The 27,557-nt window shown below is 33.0% G+C and overlaps 1 protein-coding gene across 2 annotated transcripts in view; it reads right to left on the reverse strand.

Moving 5' to 3' along the window:
- DLEC1_1 (Deleted in lung and esophageal cancer protein 1) overlaps positions 1 to 27,557 on the reverse strand; it is a 77,208-nt gene that overhangs the window by 7,238 nt on the left and 42,413 nt on the right. For both annotated transcript variants that reach the window (XM_051215662.1, XM_051215661.1), the window contains exons 23-26: positions 14,586 to 14,952; positions 10,773 to 11,298; positions 6,046 to 6,132; positions 2,513 to 2,822 (exon numbers count right to left, since the gene is read on the reverse strand). In XM_051215662.1, the coding sequence (XP_051066193.1) occupies positions 2,513 to 2,822; positions 6,046 to 6,132; positions 10,773 to 11,298; positions 14,586 to 14,952 (1,290 nt within the window). The remainder of the gene's footprint in view (positions 1 to 2,512; positions 2,823 to 6,045; positions 6,133 to 10,772; positions 11,299 to 14,585; positions 14,953 to 27,557) is intronic.

The following is a 27,557-nucleotide window of genomic DNA, read 5'->3' on the forward strand; positions in this document are numbered from 1 at the left end:
AAGAATCAACTATAAAAGCCCAGACACGTTCACTCTTTATATTCTTTCAGGTTCTGAGTTTTAGTATATCTTCACAAATACCTTTTCATTTATTCTCATTGAAAATTACTGTCCAATATTTAGGAATTTCTCACTATAATTACCATGATTATCGTTTCGACTACTTTGCTATAAATCTAACGCACTTCATCTCGTCGTGCTAATGCGATATAGCTAACACACGTTTGTCCCAAGCATTATGCTGATTTCAGCTATGACTAACATTGGAATACGTGGTTCCAGAGAAGTGACCATTATGTTTCTTATGATATGATGTTCAAGAACTAGTTCTAACAGTCAAATCTTAATTTATAGAGAGTGAATGAACTAGAAAATAACTTCCTCTAATTGTTTATGATAATTTATCATGTTTATTTTCTTCTAATAGATGGCGAATAAGCATGTTATTTTATTCTAAAAGAAAGACTTATTCTTCTGGTTAGTGATCTTATCATTAATTTCCACTGATTCATGTGGGACAGTATACGTCAATAATTAAGTTCTTGTGTTTAATCATCAATCGATTAAGTTACATCATCTCTCATTAACTATAGACCAGGATTTTATTTCTTTCCTTTTAACAATTAAATACTCATTCATTCAATCATAACACCTTAATTTATAACATCATTATAAAATATTGTTAAAATAGTTCAACTAGAATATTAAAGAGAGACTTTTATAAATGATTCACCATTAAAATTAATTTTGCTTCGACTTATCTTCCCCATCATATGGTGCCCTATTTTACATAATATTAACATACAATAACACAGTAGTCTATATATATATATATATATATATATATATATATATATATATATATATACGGAGATAACCATCATCTATGTGTTTATAGTAATTTACTCAATAAGATTCGATGAAATTTATGAAAAGGGAAAGAATTTATAAAAGTATTGTTTAAAATATCCTAAATAAATTTATGATTAAAAGAATATGTTTCTTATTTAATAAAATCTAGCCTTATTTTCATATCATTTACACCCTTGATACCTGAATAGGAATAACCTTGAATAATTTACTATCATTTCATTTGTCAATAAATAGCCAATCTCTTGTCAAGGTCAAATATTTTTAGTAGTTAGTAGGTGGAAGATAAGTATTTTATATTTTGAACTTATTTCATAAAAATGGAAATTTATTAGATCCTCTATTATATAGAACTGTTTTATATCCAAAGAATTATAGTAGCTAGAAGTGGAAACCATGACGCGGGTTTCGTCCTATTTGGGACACGTCAGTTAGATGTACCTGTACGTCAAAGTTGATGTTCACTCTGGGGTTCGAACTCAGTGTCGTTTCGCTATCCACTTAGCTACTGAGTCCTTATAGCCACTTACTTGTTTAATGGGCTAAAGTTTTAATCTACTTGATAATGTTTGTTTAAATCTTCTCATTGATGTTTAGGACTGCAATTGATCAGTCCTAAATAAAACAAAACATGTGTCCTGGATTCCATAGCTATCTGTCTTTGCATATAATACTTGTGAATTAAGGTCATATCGAGGCAATATGCATAGTATACACATATACCAATAACAAACTGATAATCAATTGCAATTCTAAACATCAATGAAAAGACTGCTGTTAGCTTTGCAGTTAACAAGATGTGTGGTGAATCTTTCGAGGTCATAATTAATATGGTTGTGGATAGACATCTAAAGTCATGCAAACTCCTGGCAGGTGTTATTTTATCAGATACTAACCATCCCCTTCACTCATATCTTTATCCTTGTATATCTTCTGGTAGAACGAGACGTAATTACATTAAAATCTATGCACGCAAGCAAAAGTATAAAATGTCTATAATACCTAACGTAGCAAATATACTCTGTGACGAACGGGTTGTTAGAGTTAACCTAGTCAATAACCGGTATTCTTAACATGTCTCTAATTTCAAAAGTTGTACAGTTTTTCGGTTTTCTTTTTTGAAACTTTTTTTGACTTTGTCACTGTTTTTTTGCGTAAGTAACTTGTTGAAATACACAGTACTGAGAATTCTATATTGTACCAAAATATAATATTGAATAAAGCCATTATTAATAATGATAATGAAGATTTACAGATTGAAATCATGAGTCAGTTGAAGCTAGACCACCATGGAAAACCTGAAGGGACTGGACGGCCGTTTCGTCCTAGTATGGGACTCCTCAGCATTGCGCATCCGCGGTCCCGCACCCCGCGGGATTCGAACCCAGGACCCGCTGGTTTCGCGCGCGAGCACTTAATCATTAGACCACTGAGTCGGCATGCGCACTGCTGAGGAGTCCCATACTAGGATGAAACGGCCGTCCAGTGCTTCCAGGTTTTCCATGGTGGTCTAGCTTCAATTGACTCATGATTTTAATCTGTGAAATTTCTGAAATCTCCACAAGCCCCTTCTGATAATAAAGATTCAAGCAAAACAATACTATGTGTATAGAATTTGTTTTGTTTAAATCATCCAACTTACTATTTATATCATATTGTTGTATTGACCAAAATGTTGAAGTTTGTGTTAAATTTTGAATTTTAATTTCTATTCTTTTTATTTGTCCAATTAAAACAGTATGAAAATTTAAATTATCATTAGGAAGTAATTTAAATTTTGGTCGAATAATTGTAATTTGTGTATATAATTTAAATAGATCATTTATATTATTATTATTACTATTATTATTATTGATTATTGAATTATAGAAATTTGATTGAATATTATTATGATTGAAATGATTAAATTGAAATAAAATTTCATTTTTCAAAATGAAATAAGAATCATTCACCTAAATCAAATCATAATAATGAATTTATTATTTTAATTTAAAAAAAAAATGAAAATCAATTATTGAAATAATTTAGATGATTTATATTTTATAGTTGAGGTTATGATTTTTAATTGAATTTAGACCACACTGGAAAACCTGAAAGGATTGAAAGGTTGTTTCTTTCTGTTGTGGAACTTATTGACAGTGAGAAATCACGATCCTGCCTCAGAAGATTCAAACCGAGGATTTATTGGTATTGTGCGCAAACGCTTAACCTCTAGACCTGTTGAGCCAGCATCTAATGGTGTTAATGTCTAACTTCAACTAATCTACAAAATTGAGCGATACATTCATCATTGTCTTCAGTGAGTTACTATTTTATGACAGACATGGTTGAACTCTAGTGGTCTCTACTGAGGAGTCCAATAATAGGATGAAACGGCAGTCCAGTGCTTCCAGGTTTTCCATGTTAGCGTAGCTTCAGTTGAATCATGATCTTAACTATATAAATTATTATAATATTCACAAAAATCCCTTCTCGTATTTATATTTAATTCAATGAAGACTTGAAAATTGAGAATTAGTTTTCTTTTTATTGATTAAAAGAAATCATATCTGTTCAGTTTGAAATTCATTACCAAATTAAAATAATTTAATACGAAGATAATTTTCATTATCAACTCATGTTCACAAGAGATAATATTAAGAATTAGTTTGATGAGCCTGGACACCGATTACCACGTCGTGCAATGCTAACCGGTGTTCGGGATGGTTGGAAGAAAGTTAAGGGCGGCCAAACCAAAACGTGGCATCAGTGCTTGAAGTCACTAACTTCTAGTCTGAGCCATGTTGGTAGATGCAGACTACTTGGTTGGGGTCCGCGTGACTATCGTAAACAATGGTTGGAGACTCTTGGTGACATGGCTCAGAATCGGTCACAATGGCGTCGGTTTATACACTCTTTGTCTTCCCTTAAACTAAGAGATTGAAATCGCTTCATATCTTTCTTTCTACGAACTAATTCTTTCTTCCTGTACTATATCCTTATTGCAATCTTTCTTTTATATATTATCACCACCGACTTAACTACTTTTATGAATCCGGTGTCCATCTTGTTGTGTTAATGAGGTATGGCAACTTGGACCGATGCATAAATGTGCCTGGTCCTACGCTGTAGCTGACTGAGCTTTTTAACAATACTCATGCGTAACTTCGATCATGATCAGTTCCTAGATTAAAATGATTTGGTTATATGCTTATGTAATTTTGTAGTGAAAATCATCATGAGATTATACATGAATGGGTGACGTAACCATGAGATGAATAGTGTTATTGTCGTTTTTGTTACCTCTTAAAAAGTCGAATACGCAAATTAGACTGAGTATCTTATCAAGAATGACTCAAACAAGAATTTACACATTTTTGGAAAGATAACGTTTTACTCACACACATTTATTGTACTTTAAACTAAAAGTTTTGCTTAGGTGATGGTTTATGAAGGTTCTTCGAGTTTCATGTAATGCACTCTATGATGACTGACATCATCTGGTGAAATTTAAAAAATAAAGAGAACAATAGATAGGTGTTTCAGTTTAGTTTAATGCTCATCATCAGTGCCCATTCAACGAGGGGAAGACATAGTCAATAAGAGATTGTTCTTCGATTAGATAGGGTGATATTATTGCCACAAACACCTGAATTGCCTATGTCCTCCCCTAGTTGAATGGGCACTGATGATGAGCATTAAACTAAACTGAAACACCTATCTATTGTTCTCTTTATTTTTAAATTCCACCAGATGATGTCAGTCATCATAGAGAAGAATCTTCATAAACCATTACCTAAGCAAAACTTTTAGTTTAAAGTACAATAAATGTGTGTGAGTAAAACGGTAAATTCTTGTTTGAGCCATTCCCGATAAGATACTCAGTCTAATTTGCGTATTTGAATTTTTTAAGAGATAACAAAAACGAAAATAACACGATTAATTTGTTAAAGTGACTTTGAATATCGTCTGAAAAAGAATACTTCAGAAGGGATAGATACTAAACAATCTTAACAGTTATTAAAGTTTGATAGCTGATACATTATTTATAATCATCAACTGGTAAATAAATAGTTTAATAATAATACCTTCTATTGTCTTGAAACCGTAATAACATAAATTCAGATCTTTCAAAAACACAAGTTCTCACATAGTTGTAGATAAATCTTCCATACGACAACCAATTGACATGAAACACGGGCTGAATATTTCCTCTCAAAAAGTCTTAAATCAGAGATGTTCACCAACTTAGTCTAGTGAATTAAACGTAATGAATACTAGGCAACATGATACTAAATACCATACAAAATTAATTATTTGAAATCATAAATGGATTGGCTTAGCATCTGTAATCGACGTATTAGTAGTAGTGTGGTGAACGAGAACACACAAGTGGGGACAACAAAATGTATTTGTATATAAAATTACAGAATATCTTCGTCAAATCTAAGAACCATACAGTAAATACTTCAATTTTAAAGTGTCAATTAATTGTTTCAGGCTTAATTATTCCTCTGTCCCCATACCGATTACACTTTGTTCTCGTTCGCTTCTCTCTGATTTTCTCATGCTTCTACCGCCAGGCATTCCACTTTCGATCGGTGATACATATTACTTATATCTGCCGATATCATTTGTACACACCACAGTAGTACTAATGAAACAATTATCTTATTATCGCTGCTTAATACTTTCTCTTTGGTAAAGCATAAACCCTTTCCTCCAGTAATCCAACCTGTTTCATACAAATTCTGTTTTTACGAAATGTTGTTTTCTCTCTCCTTTGTTGCTTATAATATATATTGAGGTAATCTGATAAACTATTATTGTAATCCCTAGTTTGATGGTTCATTTTTTCATTTTTCAAAGTAATACTGTGGTGTGTGTTACTTGTATTGACATAAATAGTATATGATGTTAGTCGTGAACAGAAGGTCTGGCAGCAGAGTGACAAGAGGATCGGACAGTAAAGAATGGAAACAAAATGGAATTTGTATAAAAATGCAAGAACAGTGAAGTCTGAGTCATTATGAGACAATTGGTGGACATTTTGCAAATTAAGCATTTACTTTATGATTGTTAGATTTTATTAACAAGTCCTGTGATTTTGTGTCAGATATATTCGATTGTCCCCATCCGTGTTCTGTTCACTACAATGCGAAAATGTTCATGCATATATACATAAATAATAATTACCTGTAAGCTGCTTGCCGAATCTGTCAAATTATTCGAAGTGATACTATGAAGGCATAAATCCTTTTCTAACAGATAACCAACTGTTATCTATAAATAGATTAAGAAAAAAACATAACCGATATTGAAGAAGTGATAACAAACAAGTACCAATAATAATAATATTTATCTATATATACAATGAATACTACTTGCAGAAGTTTAGGGAATAGGTGCTATGAACTCTGCCTAACCTTCTCAAGACCAAAGGATATCTCACAGATGTAACCAAGGATGAACGTTGACAAAAATCAGACAGCCGATTCATTTTACGACTGCTTAGTATTAAGTATCCATGCTGAATAATATGATTCGACTCATTGGTCTAATAATTTGCTTTTCATCAAGAGGCTTAACGGTTTTAGACTAAATCAAATTTAGTTCGCACACTAACAATTAGTCTCAAACGGTAACATTATCTATTTTTAGTTCTTTGATTTTCAAGTTATCTCGACTGGTTTTAATTTTTCGATGAAAATTACCACTGATGTTCGAAATAACGTTTAAATTTACATAACACAATAGATTTTTTAACGAACAACAATTTTTACAGTATACAAATGTGGAATTTATCATGAATAGTAGGTGATGACGGAGAACAGAATGAAACTAAGATTTGGTTAAATTAATTGTGGATAAAATATACAACTAATATTGATTAAAATAAAATCTTAACTCTTGGTTTAGGTAGATAATTTTAAACTCATTACAATCTTATGTTAAATTAAGACCACTAAATCTGATCAGTCATGTAAATGAATCAACACTGTCGATCATATTTAAATACTGTAAGGTTAAAGTAGTTTCTCAATAGTTATTTAGGCTTGAATTACAGACACAATATCCATTCATCTATCTGGAGTAGAGCTTTATATCCAGAAATGTTGTGAGTGTACAACTATTAAGCATTTATTGAACACTGATTATCATCATTATTATCTAATGTTTATAAAACCAATCAAATAATTAAGATCAATTACAGTTTTGTTTGATTCACTCACTCCTTAACAACTATACAATAAATTTTACAATGACAGTTATGAAAGAATGTAACATATATACTCATGTAACTAATACATCATACATATTTGCCAATCAGTATTTCTTTTAAGTATCAGTGACCATGATTACATTTATAAAGGAATATCTAGTTAACCACTTTCAAATATTATACACATAGTTCCCTTTATCATTTTGAAAAGAGCAAGAACAAACATTCTAGCAGAATAACATGATAAAATATCTACTGTTTATTGTTTATTTCACTAATTATGTGAATATAAACGTAAAACTCGAATAAGAAATGATAAAAAGATACAATAAAACATGAATTATTGAACATTAAGATTTTAACACTTTAACAAAGTTTAAACTTTAGTCATTATAATCTTTATACTTGAATGAATGAATTTTAAATTTAAGATGCTTTGCTTCTCCGTTTAATCACTTTTACTAAGAAAGTTCGTTTGATAACTTCAACTAGTATAGAGAATGACCAGAATCATAAAAATAATCGATTTAAATGATCAGAAAAGGGTTTTATGGATATTATAGTAATTTAATAGTTGAGTTCATGAGTCGATTGAAGCTAGACCACCAAGGAAAACCTAGAAGCACTGGGAAGGCCGTCTCGTCCTAATATAGAACTTCTTAGCAGTGCGCATCCACGATCCTGCTCTGCAGGATTCGGACACAAGACCTGTTAGTCTCGCGCGCGAATGTCTAACCTCTATACCATTGAGCCGGCATCCTATGGTGTTAATGTCTAACTTTAACCAATCCACAAAATTAAGCCACCGTTCACCATTTTCTTCAATGAGTTACTACGTCACAACAGACCCGGTCGAACTTCACTGGTCACAACATAATTCAGTAATGTGATTGATAATTAACAATTTATCAGTATCAGAATTTGTAGAGAATGTAGTATTTTCACAATTGAATTCCTTAGTCAGGAAATCGGAGATCCTAGGTTCAAGTCCCACGTGCATAATCATCGATAAGCACTGCTGAGAAGTCTCATACTAGGATGAAACAATCATTCAATGTTTCCAGGTTTTCCATGATGGTCTAGCTTAGATCGACTAGCGAATTCAATGAACAAAGTCCACATGTTCAATAATGGATGAATACATTTAAATGTTAATAATAGTAATTATCCTAAATTACTTTTCATATTACGGCAAAAATTGATCCTTTCCATTTGTAAACAATAAATATCTTGTTTAAATAATTAATGAATTGATTAATTAATCATAATAATTCATGTATTTTTTTTATTAGATTCTTTGTACTTTTTCTAAATGTTTCAACTAGATACACAAACAACTGAAATACCCATATGTTAAATATACTGAAGTAAAAGGTTGTTTATCACATGATTAGGATTTCGTCAATTGACAGATATACGTAAAAATGAATGTACTATTATATATAACACTTAAATTGAAGTGTTTTTTTTACTTTATTTTTTTGATTCACAACTTTGTTTGAATGAATTAGATAATTATTTTTTAGTCTTATGTAACTTGAAATATTACACTAATCGATACGGAAATTAAAATGATTTTAATCAAGTACTAAAAAAGCACCTACTGTTCGAACTTGGAGTCTGTATGGCCTGTTAATGTCTAAAGTAATGGTACCGTCAATTGGAGAGCAGTGAATTATCGATGGAACCAATGACACACAAAATCGCAGATGATCTGGCTCTTCTATCACACACGCAACAACTAATTCAGGAAAAGATGATGGGTGTAGTAGCAGCCACAGAAGCAGTAGGTCTCAACATATACAAAGGAAAAGCAGGATTCTTCGATACAACACAACATGCAACAATCGAATCACACTTGACGGAGAAGCTTTGAAAGATGTAAAAAGCTTTACATATCTGGGCAGCATCATTGATGAACACAATGGATCTGATGCAGATGTGAAGGTGCGGATCGGTAAAGCAGGAACAGCCTATCTACTACTTGAAGGACATCTGGAACTCAAAACAATTGTTGACCAATACCAAGGTCAGAATTTTCAATACAAATGTCAAGATAGTTCTACTGTATGGGATGGAAACCTGGAGAACTACGAAAACCATCATCCAGAAGATACGCGTGTTTATTAACAGTTGTCTACACGAAATACTACGGATTCGTCGGCCGGACACTATTAGCAACAACTTACTGTTGGCGAGGACGAACCAGATCTCAGCGGAGGAAGAAATCAGGAAGTAGCACTGGAAGTGGATAGGACACACATTGAGGAAAGCACCGAACTGTGTCACAAGACATGCCTTCACATGGAATCACCAAGGCCAAAGGAAAAGAGGAAAACCAAAGAACACATTACGCTGGGAAATGGAGAAAGACATGAGAAAAATGAATAAGAATTGGATGGAACTGGAAAAGATGGCCCAGGATAGAGTGGGTTGGAGAATGCTGGTCGGCGGCCTATGCTCCATTAGGAGTAACAGGCGTAAGTAAGCAAGTAATGACACACAAAACACGTACGAACAGTCTAGAGTCCTTATTGATCGTGTTTCCTGCCTAGCACAGTCAGTTGAGTCCAGAACACAAATATCAGCCTATGTGATATCAGTCGTTTACTTCAAACATCTTCGGTTTATATACCAACCAGACAGACCATATCGTACCATAAAATATGAAACAACATTTGTACAACATTTAGCCAAATGTGGCTGTGAATGTGGAAGGTAATAGTGGTTAATATACAGGGCATAATTCAAGAATGGTAAATGGTGTAATAATAGTTCATAGATCGAAATGAAGCTCATAATAAGAGGGACATGAATATGAATAGTTTTTTATCTAACAATTATACAATAAAAATATACGCATAGTATCGGTCCATAAATGGATCACAAAAGTTACCATTTATTATGCTTATCGGGACATAACACCTACACTATATCGATGAATATTGTACAAACATAGTAGGGTTAAATAAAAAATAAAATTGGTTGAATTTCAATCCAATGGAAATAAGAATGTAAATTTATTTATGATGCATTTGTTTTCTTCTAAACAAAGTATATACCTCTATAATTAACCAGTATCGATGTTTAAGCTGACTATAGAAAACGAAGTTGTAATTGAGTTGATTATGTCATTTATATCTATCAGCTAGCTCTAGTTGCTTGATGATTGATGAAATGTCAATGTAAATAGAAAATCAGCTTGCTTAAAGTGTACTACATAAGCTGCAAATTGAATTTTAATCTTCTTATCATAGAGTGAGTTTTGTGCTATACGGTTCTTTTTATATTACATTATGGATGCGTTATAGGACCTATTGAATTTAAATACATTGTAACAAGTGAGCATAGCTTACAAATGATAGGACCATACACGACCTGGATAATATTTATAGAAAGGTGTAAGGTGTTAGCCCTCAAACTAAGTAAAAAAAAATCATATATTGATTCTTATAACACAGTTTTGTGTCGAATAAATCTTAAGAAAGTAAACTGTGAAATTTTAGGAAAATATTAAACTGATTACAGTTTGTATACCATTATTTAATATTAATTACAACAAAACATAAGTTCTATGTTTTATCATTCTTTAAGCTTTGTTTTATTTTGTAGTATTCTTTCGTATGATCTTTATTATTTATTACCTTACATCTCATTCAGTATATATTATCTCATTTTAGTAATTGTTATTTGAACTTACCTTTTGTAATTTACCTGGGTTGAGAGTTAAGATGATTTGCGGTTTATAGAGTTGCTCAAACGACATTTTTGTCATTGGCATCATTGTTGTCAGATTATCATCTTGCGAGTCTGTAATGATACTATCATGTTCGTTCGTATTGTATGGTTTTTCCTCTCTAACATGAAATCCCAAATACTTCGTTTCATTTGCTTTTATACAGATTGTGACTGGTATACTATTTGGGCATCTTATGTGAATGTCGCGTAAGAGGATTATACTACTTATTAGTAAACAGTTGGTCTCATTCAGAAGTGTACGTGGAATTCTTCGTTCAATCTGCGTTCGTTGATTAACTTGTTCCGAATTCTTGGATTGGTAGGAATAGTTTTTAGGTACACTAACTGTGTTTTCTTCTGCTTTCTTTTTCAGGGAATTAACAAGAAATTGTCCTAATCCTGATTTAAAATGCAGAATCCTTGGTCGTGGAGGATTAGGAGACGTGCTTACAATTTCCAAGGGATTATTGTTTAGATCAATAATGAGTCTGTTTTGAAATCAATATTATGTTTAATAAAAAACAAAATTAATATCTAATATAAGATTAAGAGCTATTCATAAGCTTTCAAGAGACGGACTGTTGAACTACCGATAGGATTTTGTTCTATTTAGGGCGTATGTGCGGATTAAAGTGCATACGCGTTGAATATGTATATATATAATCGCTGTAACAAATGACGATAATACATGGAATATGATAAATTCATATTATTCTGCTCCAATTGTTGTTTTGGTTTTATTCAAATCGGGAATATGTATATTCCATAACTAATAGATTGATATCAATTAGGATAAGGCTAGAAAACAGAGAGCTATGGACAGATGTTTTGTTCTAGTATGGAACTCCTTAGCAGTTTGTATCCACGACCAGGGTTTTCAGGCTTTGTGTAGAATGTTTGACCTTTAGAACCACTGAAGTGGCGTGGGAATTGCTGTCCACTGCTGCCTGTTTTTCAGTAGTACATTAGCCGTGATCAATCGGTGATGGATACTAGTTGCAAATTAAATTGATCTCCACAAAACTTTAGATAGATTAGGAATGTCTCTGCTAATCATAAAATGATTTTGAGTATCATATTAACAATAGCCATTTGCCATTAAGATTAGCCTAGCTTCGACATATAAGTACTTAATTTACTTATTTCATTGTTCTAGTCATTATTTTACAGAAAGAAATGCCTTATATCCGCAACATGAACTTTTGTTTAAACAATAAATCTTGAATGTTTTGTGCAATCAACGTATAGCTATTTACGATTTCCAAATAAACACTGGTTCGACACTGCATGTCATACCTAGATTTTGTTTTACTACTAATATGACGGGACTAAAAGAGCAAAATCAATTCAGTTTGATATTACTAATATGTGTTCTCATATTAAATTATTGGTTGATTGACATTAAATAATCCTCAGTCAAACTATACAAATCTGTTTGTGAATTTGAGGTAGTGTACGTATACATCATTTGGAATTATTTTGGTTCATAAATAAAACCTTAAAACAAGCATTTGTTTTCCATTAAACATCTGATTTGGAGTCTTAGTATGAAGCACTAGTCAGTTGAGCATTCCACAGACTTAACAGACAGACAAACGTAACAACTACATTATTAGTATACATACTTTTTAATATATAAGTATGAAAAATATACAGATGCAAAACAGTTGGTAACCTTGAATACTAAGCCGTGTTTCTATAAGAAACAATCAATAAAGAACTAGTAATCTACAAAAGTTTTATTTTTTTTCCAAATTTAGGAATATATCTAACACTACAGTATCTGACTCCTGTTCTCTTACATATAAGTCTTGATATGTAGGTTACTATGAATGAAATTCTATGAAATTTGAACTTGGATGAATAAAGTTAGAAAATTGTGTGCCAAATGTTCAAAGGTTATCATATTTGATCATTGGAATGATCTAGATCAGTAGCTTATTTTTCTTGCCGTATATTTCAAAAAGAATGATTCATTTACCATATCATAAGCATTTTGTAAATTTAATATTTATTCAGGAATAGATCACTATCACACATTGAAAACCACTATACATTTTATTCTGACATCTGATGTCTATTTATTATTTACATAGTCGTTACGCTTTATATGTATACACTTTTAACAGGAATTAGTCGTATGGTTATAATATTTATTATTGTTAGAGAAGATTTAAACTATGGTGTTGTTGAAATTTGAGACTGAATTTCAAAATGATAGTTTACACGGGATCTACTTATATTGTGGTGTGTGCTACTTATATTGACATTAGTAGTAGATGATGTTAGTCGTGAACAGAATGTCTGGTAGCAGCCTGGAGCTGAGGTGCTAGTTGGGGCGGTCTGGTGCGGAGGGATGGCGTTGAGTGGTGTTCTGGAGGGGCGACATTGTCTGTAGCGGGTGCTGTCAACGGAGAGGAGCGGAGGGAAGTGCGGCTGCTGGGCGGACATCGGATGTAGATGACTCAGAAGGTCGGTGAAGCACGGGGGTTAAGCGTCCCAGGTGCCAGGTGGATGTCGGGTGTTTTTGCCCCGGCAGGTCGACGGAGCTATGGAGGTCAGCGAGCCGTAGACTCGACATCTTGACGGAGAGAGTAGCACAGACTGCAGAGACGAAGAATGTGGCACGGCAAGCATGGACCACCGCGAAAACGACTGCTTTAAAGGGGGAGACGAGTGTGGTGTGTGCTACTTATATTGACATAAATAGTATATGATGTTAGTCGTGAACAGAAGGTCTGGCAGCAGAGTGACAAGAGGAACGGACAGTAAAGAATGGAAACAAAATGCGATTTGTATGAAAATGCAAGAACAGTGAAGTCTGAGTCATTATGAGACAATTGGTGGACATTTTGCAAATTAAGCATTTACTTTATGATTGGTAGATTTTATTAACAAGTCCTGTAATTTTGTGTCAGATACATTCGATTGTCCCCACCCGTGTTCTGTTCACTAAAATATCAATGAAGACTGGAAAAAATTCAGTCTTGAACATCAACAAGAGTACAATCTAAAACCTTACTAATAATGACACAAATATAATATCTATTGAACGATTAGCGATTATCTGAACTCAGTAGATCAGTCGATAACGAATTGAGCTTTTGAAGAGATATGTTCAAGTCTAACTGTCAACATTAACTGAAATGCAGTCGCATTCAAATGACATGATCAAAGTATGATGAAACGTGCATTCTGGATTGTATTGTTATTTAAATTTTTAACAAATACATAAGAGTTTCTCATCTTTATCATTATTTTATAAAAGTTAGGAATATGTGTGTTATTTTTCATCTTACACATTTTGATATAACTTATTGTGTAGCATTGTTTCGAATGAAAAAAAATAAAGCGATTCGGCATTACGAACAAATCATTTCACTTTCTGCAACTCATTTTAAATACTGTTTAGGCATTAGATTTAAGATCAAATTATTTAAGGTGTGAGAGTTCGTGTTAATACTTGACTGAAATGAAATAGACTTTCGTCAACTTAGCCTTGAACGTATTATTGATTCCTTCAACTATTCAGTAACTATTACAAGTAGTTGAATTACACTGTTCATCATTATAGTAGACAAAATAATAGATATTTTCTTTAACCAAAATCACATACTACTCATTGAATCAAGAAGAAATAATAAGCATCTAATTGCGTAAAAACATTAAAACAATTTCAGATAATCTCACAAACGAACATGAACTATTCATTATGAACAACAACAAAAAAATAACACCTAATTCGTATAAACAGTATTTACGTAAAACAATTTACCTAGGTTGTTCCAATTTAGCAGTTATATCAAAACGTAATTGTTCTGTGATTAATGCATGTGTACGTGGAATATCCAAATAATATTTTGAGTCTATAGTTAAATAACCAATTATATGAGCTTTTAAATTGAAAACTTCATAACATTTCATATCTGAATACGCTTCTATTGGATTCATTAAAATTGTAATTGTAGCTTCTTCATGTGGTTGTATTATCAACTGTTCAGGTGATATGATGAATAGTTTACTAAAATTATCATTATTTGATGGAATAATTTGAGATGATGATGATTCCCATATTAATTTTCCATCATATGGTCGAAGTACTAAATTAATTAATTGATTTTTAGCGGAATCTTCAGCTGATGCTACAGATATGGTAGAAACGTATAAATGAATATTTAGGCTTCTAGTTATCAAAAGAACTATATGTATATAATTGTTATTACACATAAGATACAAGTTTATTGAAATGATGGCCGAAAATGATGCTTGATAACAAAGGTTTGATTTAATTACTGAATTATTAAGTGTAACCGACTTTAGGTTTAATCATTTATAATAATATTTAATTAAGTTAAATAATTTGCCAATGGCCGAGTATTTATCTTAAAAGAATATATCTCTGACTGTGAACGCGCATGACGCAGAGTCGAATCCACCAGGTAGCATCAGTTTTCTCAAGATTACAAGTACACCTTTCTTCCATCTCAAAAAAGTGCATGTGTTGTCGAGACATTCAGACTAATGCTCATATTCCAGTTTAGATAAGCACTTAGGACTTGATATACATGACATTGAACACTATCCAGCTATCAGTACGAATACGTTTAAAATCCAATTTTTGGTGGAGTTGTATTCTCTCGACTGGGTGATTTTGTCATGGAGCTCTCATTATCTTTCCAAAGAATATCATCAGAACCAACTTCATGTACAATTTTTTCTAGAAAAACAATGAAAGCCTCACGACTAAACCACCCAGACTAGTAACAGCAACCATAATAAAACCATTCTTATTGACTGTTAATCTCTTCTACCCTCAAGTAATCCACATTTTACGTCTTCAAATACCAGTTTAATTGGCTGGTAACAATGATGTTGAAGTGTTGTCATCAGTTAAATTACTTTCATAACGAGTCAGCATCTGAAAACACAAAAACAACTTTTGCCTAATAATAACATCTTGTCTTGTATCTATCATATGAATTGTATTACTTAACACATATTCTATAACTATAATTTAAAGAACATGTTTTAAAAAAATATATATATATACCGTTTTTCCTGTTAAAGTTCTCTCATTTAGCTTTATGATAAGGTTTTCAAAATTAAATTATCTACAGTACCTTCACTTATGAAAATTTCACTACATAAGAATGATACTCTAGTACACTAATAGTAAATGAATTCGCTAAATGATTATATTTTATTAAACCAAAACAATGGTCAAATGAACATCTCTTTATGACAATATGTCAAGTAAGTTAAAAAAAAATCTTATTCATACTTTATAGTATGCGATTCCCATTCATTCAAACTAACCAACTGTTTTAATAAACCAGTGTATGTGACATCACTATGTAATGATATTTATTAAAGCAACCAAATCATAGGTCCTTATTAATAAGATAGAATCGTAATGGGTTAGAATTCAAGCTTTATTTATTATCAGAAGGAGTTTTGTGGAAATTTTAGAAATTCCAATAGTTTAAAGCATTAGTAAAATCAAGCTAGACCACCATGGAAAACCTGAAAGCACTGGACGGCCGTTTCGTTCTAGTATGGGACTCCTCAGCAGTGCGCATCCACGACCCCGCCCACGCGAGATTCGAACCCAGGACCTATGTCTTACGCGCGAGCGCTTAATTATTAGACCACTGAGCCGGCATCTAATGGTGTTGTTTATTAATTATTAAATGTATATTGATTTGTTACCCTAAATGAAATAATTGTAAAACTAATTAAACATTGTTTCCAAGGTGATTACACACAACTATGTCTAAGAATGTTAACTCACAATAAATTATAAATATGAACAGCTTACTGGCATCCATTGTTTATGAATAATTTATTAAATAACATTAATTTTACTATATAAAAGGCTTATCAATGATATGGATAATTCTGTATAAACTGTACTGTACATACGAACAAAAATCAATCCAAAAAGAGTATGCGAAAATCAGCATCCTGACACGTCATTGATACATAGAAACTACGATGGATAACTTTTCTAATTCATAAATCAAAACATTTAGGACGTGATTAATTTTGTAATGAAAGGTATAACTAACAATCAATCTATCTATGATAATTTATGATATATATACATATATAATGGTTAGTTAGTGATACTTTACACGAATACTCGTATAACAGTACTACTAAACTCCATAAAGCTAAATACTCTGTTATTATATAAACAGAATATACGGTTGTATATATGAATAAATTCACTAAGATTTGGTTTGACAAAACAATCTTAATGAATTTGTCTCATTAGACCTGTCATAAATGTCAATAATGACATTAATTTATTTATTCGAGATAATAACATAAGTATAAAGAATTATAAATTCATTACGTAACGTAATGAATCTGTCTTGATTTTATACTGAATAGAAAAAGCAAACAAATAAACAAAATTATGCAATTACTGTTTGCTATCTGGTCAAATAAATGAAGTATTTCATTGGAATCACGAATTGATCTTAGTTTAATACCTATTGAAAACCTGAAAGCATTGGACATTCATCTCGTCCTGGTATGTGATTTTTTAGTAAGCCGCATCCACGATCTATCGTTAGGAAATGAATCCAGAACCTTTGACCTCACAACCGAAAGCTTAATCTCTGAACTACTGAGCCGGAGTCTAATAGTGTTCAAACCTAGTTAACCCTATGAATGTACGATCGAAGGTATTGTATATGGTTCCTGACTAGGGGTTGTGGATATGAATTGCTGAAACGTCCCATACTAGTACAAGATGGATGTTTAGTGCTTTCAGGTTTTCAATGGTTGCATAGCTAAATAATCAATTCAGAATTTCAATGAAATTCAACAATCTCCATAACTGCATACTAAAAACTAAATACTACTGATTTTTCTAATAGAGCTAAACGGTCATCTCCGTTTATGTCTACATAGTGAACAAAAATATATCCTTAATAAAAGAACAATAATACTATCTAACTAGAGATTTTTAAGTAACTTAATGTAGTATATCTAGCCACAAAGCTTGCATGTGTGGAGGAAACTTGAAGGCAAAATATATTTTGTAAGTATTGTACTTACAAGAACATTAAAAAAGATCAGCAGGAAGAAGTTTCAACAAGGGATATACTTTTGTAGTTAAAATCTAATTAAACCACTTCATCACAGAATAGCAATCATGTGCTGTGATAATAAAGCAGAAAGCAAATTACGTACTCTAATTAATACGCTCACAAAAGGAGAAAACCATGTGATACTGATAAGTGATAGAAAACCACACATGTTTTTAACGCTCTCCATAGTGACAAGTTAGCTGTAGGATGAGTAGCCTAAACTGGTAGCTAATATTTAAGTTTATGAGTAAAAGCACTCCTCTACTCGACACATTCGAAGAATCCACGTTTCTTTATTGACTAAACCTTTTCAGTGTAGTTAAGTAAACATTTAGTGAAAACAGTAAATTCAACCATTAGTTATTGAATCCAAAAGAAATAAAAAAGGCGTCAATTATTTCTAATAATCCGCTTTGTTATTAGTTATCTGTCAGAAAATGACCGGACTCAAAATCCTTCCAACAGTAAGTATGACAATATCAATTTTAAAAAATAACGGAATTCTAGGTAACAAGAACCAGCCACAAGATTTTATCTAAGTTAATCCAGTCTCAGTTATTAATTTTTACAATACAGTAGCCCTGTAGCTTACTTTTGTTACCCCAAATGGAGCATAGGACATCGATCAGCATTATACAACCCACTCTGTCCTGGACATTCCTTTCTAGTTCTATCAAATTCTTGTTCATTCTTTTCATGTCTGTCTCCATTTCTCGACGTAATGTATTCTTTGGTCTTCCTTCTCTCCTTTAACCTTGAAAATTCCAAGTGAGTAATTGCCCTGTGACACAGTTCGATGCTTTCCTCAATATGTGTCCTATCCGATTCCAGTGCTTCATCCCACAGTAGGTTGTTGATGATAGTGTCTGGCCAGCGGATCCGAAGTGTTTTGCACAGACAGCTGCCGAGGTTGCTGCTACGCTGATCGTCTTCTTCTGCATTTGTTGTTGCGTGTGCGATAGAAGAGCCAGATCATCTGCGAAGTCTAGATCTTCCAGCCGCATCCTAGCTGTCCAATGTATCCCATGCTTCCCTCCAGATGTTGATGTCTTCATAATCCAGTCAATCACCAGAAGAAAGAGAAAGGGTGAGAGTAAGCAACCTTGCCTGACACCGATCTTTACTTCGAACGAGTCTGTCTGTTGTCCTCTATGCATGATTTTGCAGTTTAATCCATTTTAGGAGTTCCGTGTCGAAGAAAGCTCCATAGTGTTGTCCCGTCCACTCTATCAATTGCTTTCTCGTAGTCAATGAAGTTGATATAGAGTGATGAATTCCGTTCAGTTGATTGTTCCACAATGATCTGTGGTGTCGTGATTTGGTCGGTACGCGATCTTTCCTTACGGAATCCAGCCTGTTGGTTCCGAAGTTGGATGTCTATGGAGTTCTTCATTCTGTCTAACAACACATTGTCGAAGACATTTTCTTGGTATTGAGAGAAGAGTGATGCCTCTGTAGTTCTCACACTTGCTGAGATCGTCTTTCTTTGGCATCTTGATGAGGTTTCCTTCTTTCTAGTCTGTTTGTACTTGATGTTCATCCGAAATCTTGCTGAAGAGAATGTGGAGTATCATAGCAGTTACTGCTACGCCTGCTTCCAGTGCTTCTGCTGGAATGTTTTCTGGTCCCGCTACTTTGCCGCTTTTGATCTGTCTGATGATCATGCTGATCTCATCAATTGTTGGTGGGCCAACATCGATCGGGTGATTCATGGGTAAGAATAATCTCAAATAAATTTGAATAATTAGTTTATCATACATCTCATTTTTATCATATCTAACTAAATAAACACTATTTCATACATTATCTAGTATTTGAACTAATATTTAGTCTGGTTATTATTAACCTTATGGTTTTGCACACTTTAGAATAACTGGTTTCGAAATTTCAGTTAACCTCTATTTATTTCATGTATACTTTAAACAATTGTCATTTAATGGTAATAAACCCCAATAAACATATTATAAGGTCTAAGTTATTTCATTTTTCAAATCCATGAGATTCAGAATTTATTTATTAGACTAATTCATTTATCTAAGTGTTTCTAAGCATTATTTCATATATCAATATACAACTATCTGAATGTTATATACATATACACATAGGATTTGATTGAATTACGATTTCAATAGTTGAAATTATGAGTCAGTTGAAGCTAGACCACTATAGAAAACCTGGAAGCACTGGACGGCCGTTTCTTCCTAGCATGGGACTCCTCAGCAGTGCACATCCACGACCCCGCCCACGCGAGATTCGAACCCAGGACCTATCAGTCTCGCGCGCGAGCGCTTAACTATAAGACCACTGAGCCTGCATCCAACGGTGTTAATGTCTAACTTCAACCAATCCACGAAATTGCGCCACCGTACATTTTCCATGATGTTCTAGCTACAATTGTAACTTCCCATTGTTTTTTAAGACTGCAAATGGTCAATCTCTTGTTGGCGTATGTGCATCCCGTACAAATTGCCTCAATATTGCCTTAAGTCACAAGCTTTATAAGCAGAAATGGATAATTGCTAGCAGTAGAATCCAGGACGCACGTCTCGTTCTATTTTGGACTCGAAATCTGGGATGCAGGTATATCCAGATGACGAGTCCCAAATAGGACGAAACGCGCGTCCTGGATTCTATTACTAGCCACTATTCATCTTTGCTTATTATTCACTTTAATTTATGAATTTATCACAAGAAATCTCAACATAATCCTAATCTAATCGTTTTCTTCTTTACATTATGAAGTTCTACTTGGTTGTCTTTTGGTTTGTTCTATAACTTTTACTGTTAAATATATCAACATATGCTCACTAGTGACTGGCTTCACGAGGTATATCCTGGAGTTCTAGTGAGAAGTAGTGACCAGTGGAGTTCAATTAGGTCTGTTGTGAGATAGTAACTCACTGAAGACAATGATGAATGTGTCGCTCAATTCCGTGGATTAGTTGAAGTTAGACATTAACACCGTTGGATGCAGGCTCAGTGGTCTTATAGTTAAGCGCTCGCGCGCGAGACTGATAGGTCCTGGGTTCGAATCTCGCGTGGGCGGGGTCGTGGATGTGCACTGCTGAGGAGTCCCATGCTAGGAAGAAACGGCCGTCCAGTGCTTCCAGGTTTTCTATAGTGATCTAGCTTCAACTGACTCATGATCTTGAAATTACTACAATCTCCACAAAACCCATCTGGTATCAAATATAATCTGTCACAGAGATTAAGTAACATATAGGTCAAATATATATACATAAATATAAATTTTTACATTTGATATATGATATAACTAAACTGAAACACGTTCTGCATTGTCTAGATGAAACAAGTTCATATAAACGTAACCTTTTTAAAGAAATTTCAGGTTCATTGATCTGATATGCTTTATATTACTGTCTATTTGTGAAAATACATTTCTATCCTACTATTCTTGTTTTCTTTTTCTTCATTTGAAACATTACTAAAGGTTTTTCAACAATCGTATCCATTTCAGTTTCTTTTTTTAAAGAGAATTTTTTCCCTTATTCTGTGATGTTAAATTGATACTACAGTGATAAAACCATAATCTGTAACATTGCAAATTTCGATTAGGTACTAACAACTTTAGGAAGATTTTTGTTCAATTTTCCTAACAACAAATGTTATACTTTCTGTTGGAGATGTTAGATCTTCAGAAATTACTAGGTAAACGTTTTATTTTTGGAATTTTGTTTTAAAAATTTGAATTTCTCATTTTTACGCCAAATAGTTCATTCTTACCTACAGATTTCATTCCCCAATTTGAAGGATCTTAATGTCATTGGTTCGTATCGTCTTTTATTGCGCTAGTTTGTGATATTTTCCAAGGACATCTTATACTGTATATATAAACTTGAGTTATGTGCCTAGTTCGTTCGTGCTTCCGACTGCTTGTAGAATATGCTTTTCCCTCGTCTAAAATCTGGTTTTTTCCTCTTAGTTATCAGGGCTGGGAATCAGTGAATAGTTTAGTTTGTTCCTTTTTTGTATTGATGACTTGTTTTTCATCCGCCAGTTTAGGTGAATTGTAATCTCTTCAAACGTAGTACTTTCATAGGATAAAAAACATATTTCCTCTAATTTAGTTGGTCAGAAATAACTCAGATAATTAATTGGTGATCAGACATTTTTTCTAATGTGAACACTGACTATGTGTGAGTATACTGAATTGTGTGACTTGTGAAATGTTTCTATTGAATATATTCATTAAATATTTTCATCTTAAATCTCGAAGATTAGTTCAAGATAAACCTAAGTACGACTGGTATCAATCATCCTTACGTTGTTACACATTTTTCAACTGTTCTAAATAAGCATTAAATTAACATTTATCACATTTGGACAAAATGAAGTTGTTTTTTACATTGTTTTGAAGTTTATTGAATGTTTCAAAGTTATCTGTCACTTTTTAAGTGATGACTATTAAACAAGAAAAGTAAACTATTAAAAAAATGGGATAGAAAAGGAGATAGCTCTGATATTATCAGATTTATTGCTAAGAATGAAATAAATAGATCATACAGGAATGTATTATTGTTTATTTTGATTAGCGTTTTTAGGAAGGTTGTTTTCTGCGGGACAGGGTTACTGACTCCATGCCCAAACCTCCTCCCCTACCCTGGCTTGGGACCAGCAGTAATCGTAGAAGAGCTACAGGAGGAGGGGAAGCATGGAATACAATGGACAACTTGGATGCAATTAGACGATTTGAACATCACAGATGACTCAGTCCTTCTATTCTATACACACCAACAAATGCATATGTGGATAACTAGTATAGCAGCAGCCTCTGTATCAGTAGGCCTCAACATACACATGGGAAAAACCAAGATCTTGAAATACAATAGGAATAACCAACGCAACTACACTTGATAGAGAAGTTCTGAGAGGGGTGGAAACTTTCACGTACCTGACTGGACAGCATCATCGATGAACATGGAGGACCTGATTGAAGTGTGAATGCAAGAATTGGGAAAATAAGGCAACATTCCTACAGTTGAAGAACACACAGAATTCAAAACCACTGTCAGCCAACATCAAACTTAAAATCTTCAATACGAACGTCGAGACAGTTCTATTGTATGGAATTGAGAGTAAGTAAGGGATCATATCTCTCAGTCATATCACTTAATTTATTCATTTTTATACATACATTGGATTACTGAATGACTACTCCTACAGTCTTATTTTCTTTCTTGTATCTGCATAACACTCTCGTTAGGTTATAATAATTAGCTAGCGGCTGTCAATCCGCAGTCATAGTAAACAGATGCACAAGCCGAAGTAATCAGCATCTAGTTTAAATCACAACACTGACATATCAATCTCCTCTTAATCCATGACACTTATATCAATTGGTTTCTTAAGTGATCAAGAGTATCCTGTTCAGTCTCTCAGTATTAACCAGACTAATTGCATCAACGTATAAGTAATGCAATGGTCAGTAACCAGTTATCTATAGAAATAATCGATATACCTTAAAAATCATTGTCAGATAAATTTAGTGCCAATCTCCAAAAATGTGTATTCCATGACTAAAAAGAAATGTATATGGTTTGGATTCCGCGAGCTGGATCGTGGATGTTCACTGCTAAGGAGTCCCATACCAGGACAAAATGGCCGTCCAGTGCTTTCAGGTTTAACTATTAAAATCTACGTATAATAAAAGATGTTTTAACGTTTATATTGATAATTCTCTTAATATCTCTTGTTGACACTATTTGAAAGCAATAAGTTCAGAAAAAGGAATAAAGTTCCCTCATTAGTAATGAATAATAAGAAAATCAAAAAGTTTGAGTTTTTCTGTGTGTGTCAGCACCCTGAATACATAATACACAAACACAATATAACCACATTTTCATCTTTCGGTAATAATGCTAATTCATAAACTATTCTACATTATATACCATCCAAATACCTAAATGAATTAAGACATCTGTGTAAAATTCTTAGATAGACACAAACCAGAGCTTCTATGTAATAAAATGGGAAAGTAAAGCATTCAATATATATCTTTAACTAAAAATAAAAGCATTAAAAATTCTAGGGTTAAACTAAATTTTCTTTTCATTAAATCATTCAATGGAATGTGCACTGTCTAACAATAAAAAAACAGCTAAGTACAACCATTTGCGTAGGATGTGATCGTCAAACTATGAAAGTGTATAGTTTATTTTATCAATACAAGTAAACCTATATATATATATATATTTGCGTGTAATAGAAAAATGACAAAACGTAGGTGGAAAAGTAGAAATTTTATGAATGATTATTGCTAAGTGAAACTATGTTAATCAATCAATATTTTCATAAACTGAAACATTGAATTGATAAACTTTTTCATCTAGTTAATGGTTAAACAAAATTTTCTAGTTTACATTCTTTGACATAAAAATTGTCAATTTTTTTTAGTACTTTGTAGGCCAAATATTTAATGTGCAACCATTGTAGCTGTATTTAAAAATGGATTATTTGTCTAGTTTCTATCAAGCTGACGAAATAGTCAACTAGTTTTTGATTGAGATCATGAACCGATTGATGTTAGACCATCATTGGAAACCTGAAGACACTAACACCATTGGATGCCGGCTCAGTGGTCCAGTTAGTTAAGCGTTCGCGTGCGAGACTGAAGGCCTTGGGTTCGAATCTCGCGAGCAGGATCGTGGATGCGCACTGCTGAGGAGTCCTGAAATAGGACAAAACGGCCGTCCAGTGCTTCCAGGTTTCCAAAAATGGTCTAACATCAATCGGTTCATGATCTCGATCAAAAACGTACTAATCTCCACAACCCCCTATACTAGTAGTCAACTAGTTGGTCACATACAAAATGATAATCATGTCTTAGTCACCTTAGTCGATGAGAATTTATGATATAATTAGCTGATCAAGCATCTTTATTGTGTATTCTTCACCTAGGCAAATCATTACTCATCTAGTAGGTTTGTCATTCATGAATTATGTTACATAAGTAACTGTTACTAAAGACTAATAGTTTACGCATATTTTATAATTTTGAATCCTATATTTCACAATCATAGTAAACTGGTTTTTTAGTCTGGGAATGTAAGAACGTTTTACTAGAGATACAAATAACGAAACAATGGTAAAATAGCATGAGATTTTCCAATCCATTTAAAAATTTCATTATTCATCGAACTAACCGGGTTAATGAAACTTTCAGTGTAAATAAAGGGGTCAACATACTCAACAACTTATGAATCACCTTGACAGAAAGGACATGACATCAACTTGTTCAGACCTGTTTTTTGATTGATCAAATATTATTCTTGCTTTGTTCCATTGTACTATTTAAACTTGGATTAATTTTAATTTGGTTATTTATTCTCTGAAGAAGTGACTTACACTAAGTCACGAAACGTCAGAAAATCCAATTTTCTACTCATTGGGATATTACAAATATATTATTTTTATTTATCCTCTATTGTTAAACTAGGCATGGGAATACGTCAAATAAAAGGCTTCATCTTTAAAAGCATGTTCATGATAAAATAAACTAAAACAGAGAAATTATAAATCGTTTTTTGAGGTTGGTAATTCTATTGACAGTTAGTCATGATCTCTGATTTAAACACTAATACTAGTATAGGGGTTTTGGAGATTATTAAGTTTTTGTTTGAGATCATGAACCAATTGATGTTAGACCACCTTTGGAAACCTGGAGGCACTGGAGGCCGTTTCGTCCTATTGTGGGACTCCTCAGCAGTGCGCATCCACGATCCCGCATGCGGGATTCGAACCCAGGGCCTTCGGTCTCGCGTGCGAACGCTTAACTAACTGGACCACTGAGCCGGCATCCAATGGTGATAGTGTCTAACATCAACCAATCCACGAAATTGCGCAACCAACTTCCGTTGTACTGAGGTAGATACCTGTCTCTACCCGACATGGATTAGCTCCACTGGTCACGGCTTCTCACCAGAACTCCGAGAATTTTCTCACGAAGCTAGTCACTAGTGAGCAAATTTTGATTACTAGTATAGGGGTTGTGGAGATTATTAAGTTTTTGATTGAGATCATGAGTAAAAAGCTTACATTAGATTATAAATAATTTATTAGTCTATCCATTTTATGTAAACTTGATGGAAATTGAACGTTATAGACTTGAATTCTGTGAATGATTATTGATACACATTGCTGAGAAATACAAAACTACCACATAACATCTTGTTTAACACTCATTAGTTTTTATAAATACCTCTTCATTCAATATTAGTTTAGCATGATAATTACTTTCCATAGAATGTTACATTTGCCAAGAATAATAATTCTTGGCATATTATTCTTTTTCGTTTAATTGGCCTAAATATTCATTAAAACTATTAAATCATGATCATTGTAAAAAAATAATGGCTGATCATGTAATCAAAGTGTTTGTATCACATATGAGAAATCACATGTATTTCAATCCATAGAAAAATCAATGTCAATTACGAAGTCATGATTTAGTGAAGAGTAACATAGAGACTAATAAAGAAGTCAAACATTTAAAAAGCTAATTTATCAAATTAATAAACAGAAATGTGACGATAATTTGACCGAAATTATTATTGCGAAATTGGTATTGCGAATATTAAAACGAGACTGACAATCAAGTTTATAAGTTCAATGTCATATAGCAATCTATGTAATTACGACTGGTTTATAATACTGATTAAAAATCGTCAGGAAAAGTAAAAAAATCGGTTACGATTCAACATTCCAAGAAGCTTAGCATATTTTTTTTGGAAGTAGAAAAGAGAAACATTCTGAAAGCTCATGGTTAGCGCCAGTATCATAATATAATCGGTGAGAGCCTTAGCGTTTACGACTATACACTATTTATTGTTTATAAATGCACGGACTTCATAAACTAGAAAAAATATACAAAATTATCAAGAGACTTCATACCCCTTTTATAATTATCGTACAGAATTTCATATGGATGTTGATTAAGCTGGCAACAAATAAAAGTCTAACAATTAGACTTTAATTTTAAAGATTTGTGAAAGAACCAGAAAATAAGTTTCTTACAATAATTTAGGTTCTGAATGACCTTGAAATAAAGTTCGAACAAAATAACCCAATATTGAATACGAATAAATAATAGTGTATAGCATAGTGAACCCTGATCAATTAATTTGTACGAATATTAACTAATATTTGAATACGTTTTTTCGACAGAATTGAACTGAAAATATACAAAAGACATTATTCGAGAAATTGTCATCAGAGCGACAAAGCAACGGAACCAGACAACATTCCAGCAGAAGCACTGGAAACAGACGTAGCAGTAACTGTAATGATACTCCACATTCTCTTCAGCAAGATTTCGGATGAACATCAAGTACAAACAGACTGGAAAGAAGGACACCTCATAAAGAAACCAAAGAAGGATGATCTCAGCAAGTGTGCGAACTACAGGGACATCACTCTTCTCTCAATATCAGAAAAATTCTTCAACAGGGTGTTGTTAAACAGAATGAAGGACTCCATAGACACCCAACTTCGGGAACAACAGGAGTGCTTGAGAAGATATTCAATATCTTACGGAACTCCTAAAATGGATTAAACTGCAAAATCATGCATAGAGGACAGCTGACACACACGTTCGAAGTAAAGATCGGTGTCAGGCAACGTTGCTTACT

Source organism: Schistosoma haematobium, chromosome 4 (assembly GCF_000699445.3).
Source record: "Schistosoma haematobium chromosome 4, whole genome shotgun sequence".
In the NCBI taxonomy this organism is placed as follows: Eukaryota; Metazoa; Platyhelminthes; class Trematoda; order Strigeidida; family Schistosomatidae; genus Schistosoma; species Schistosoma haematobium.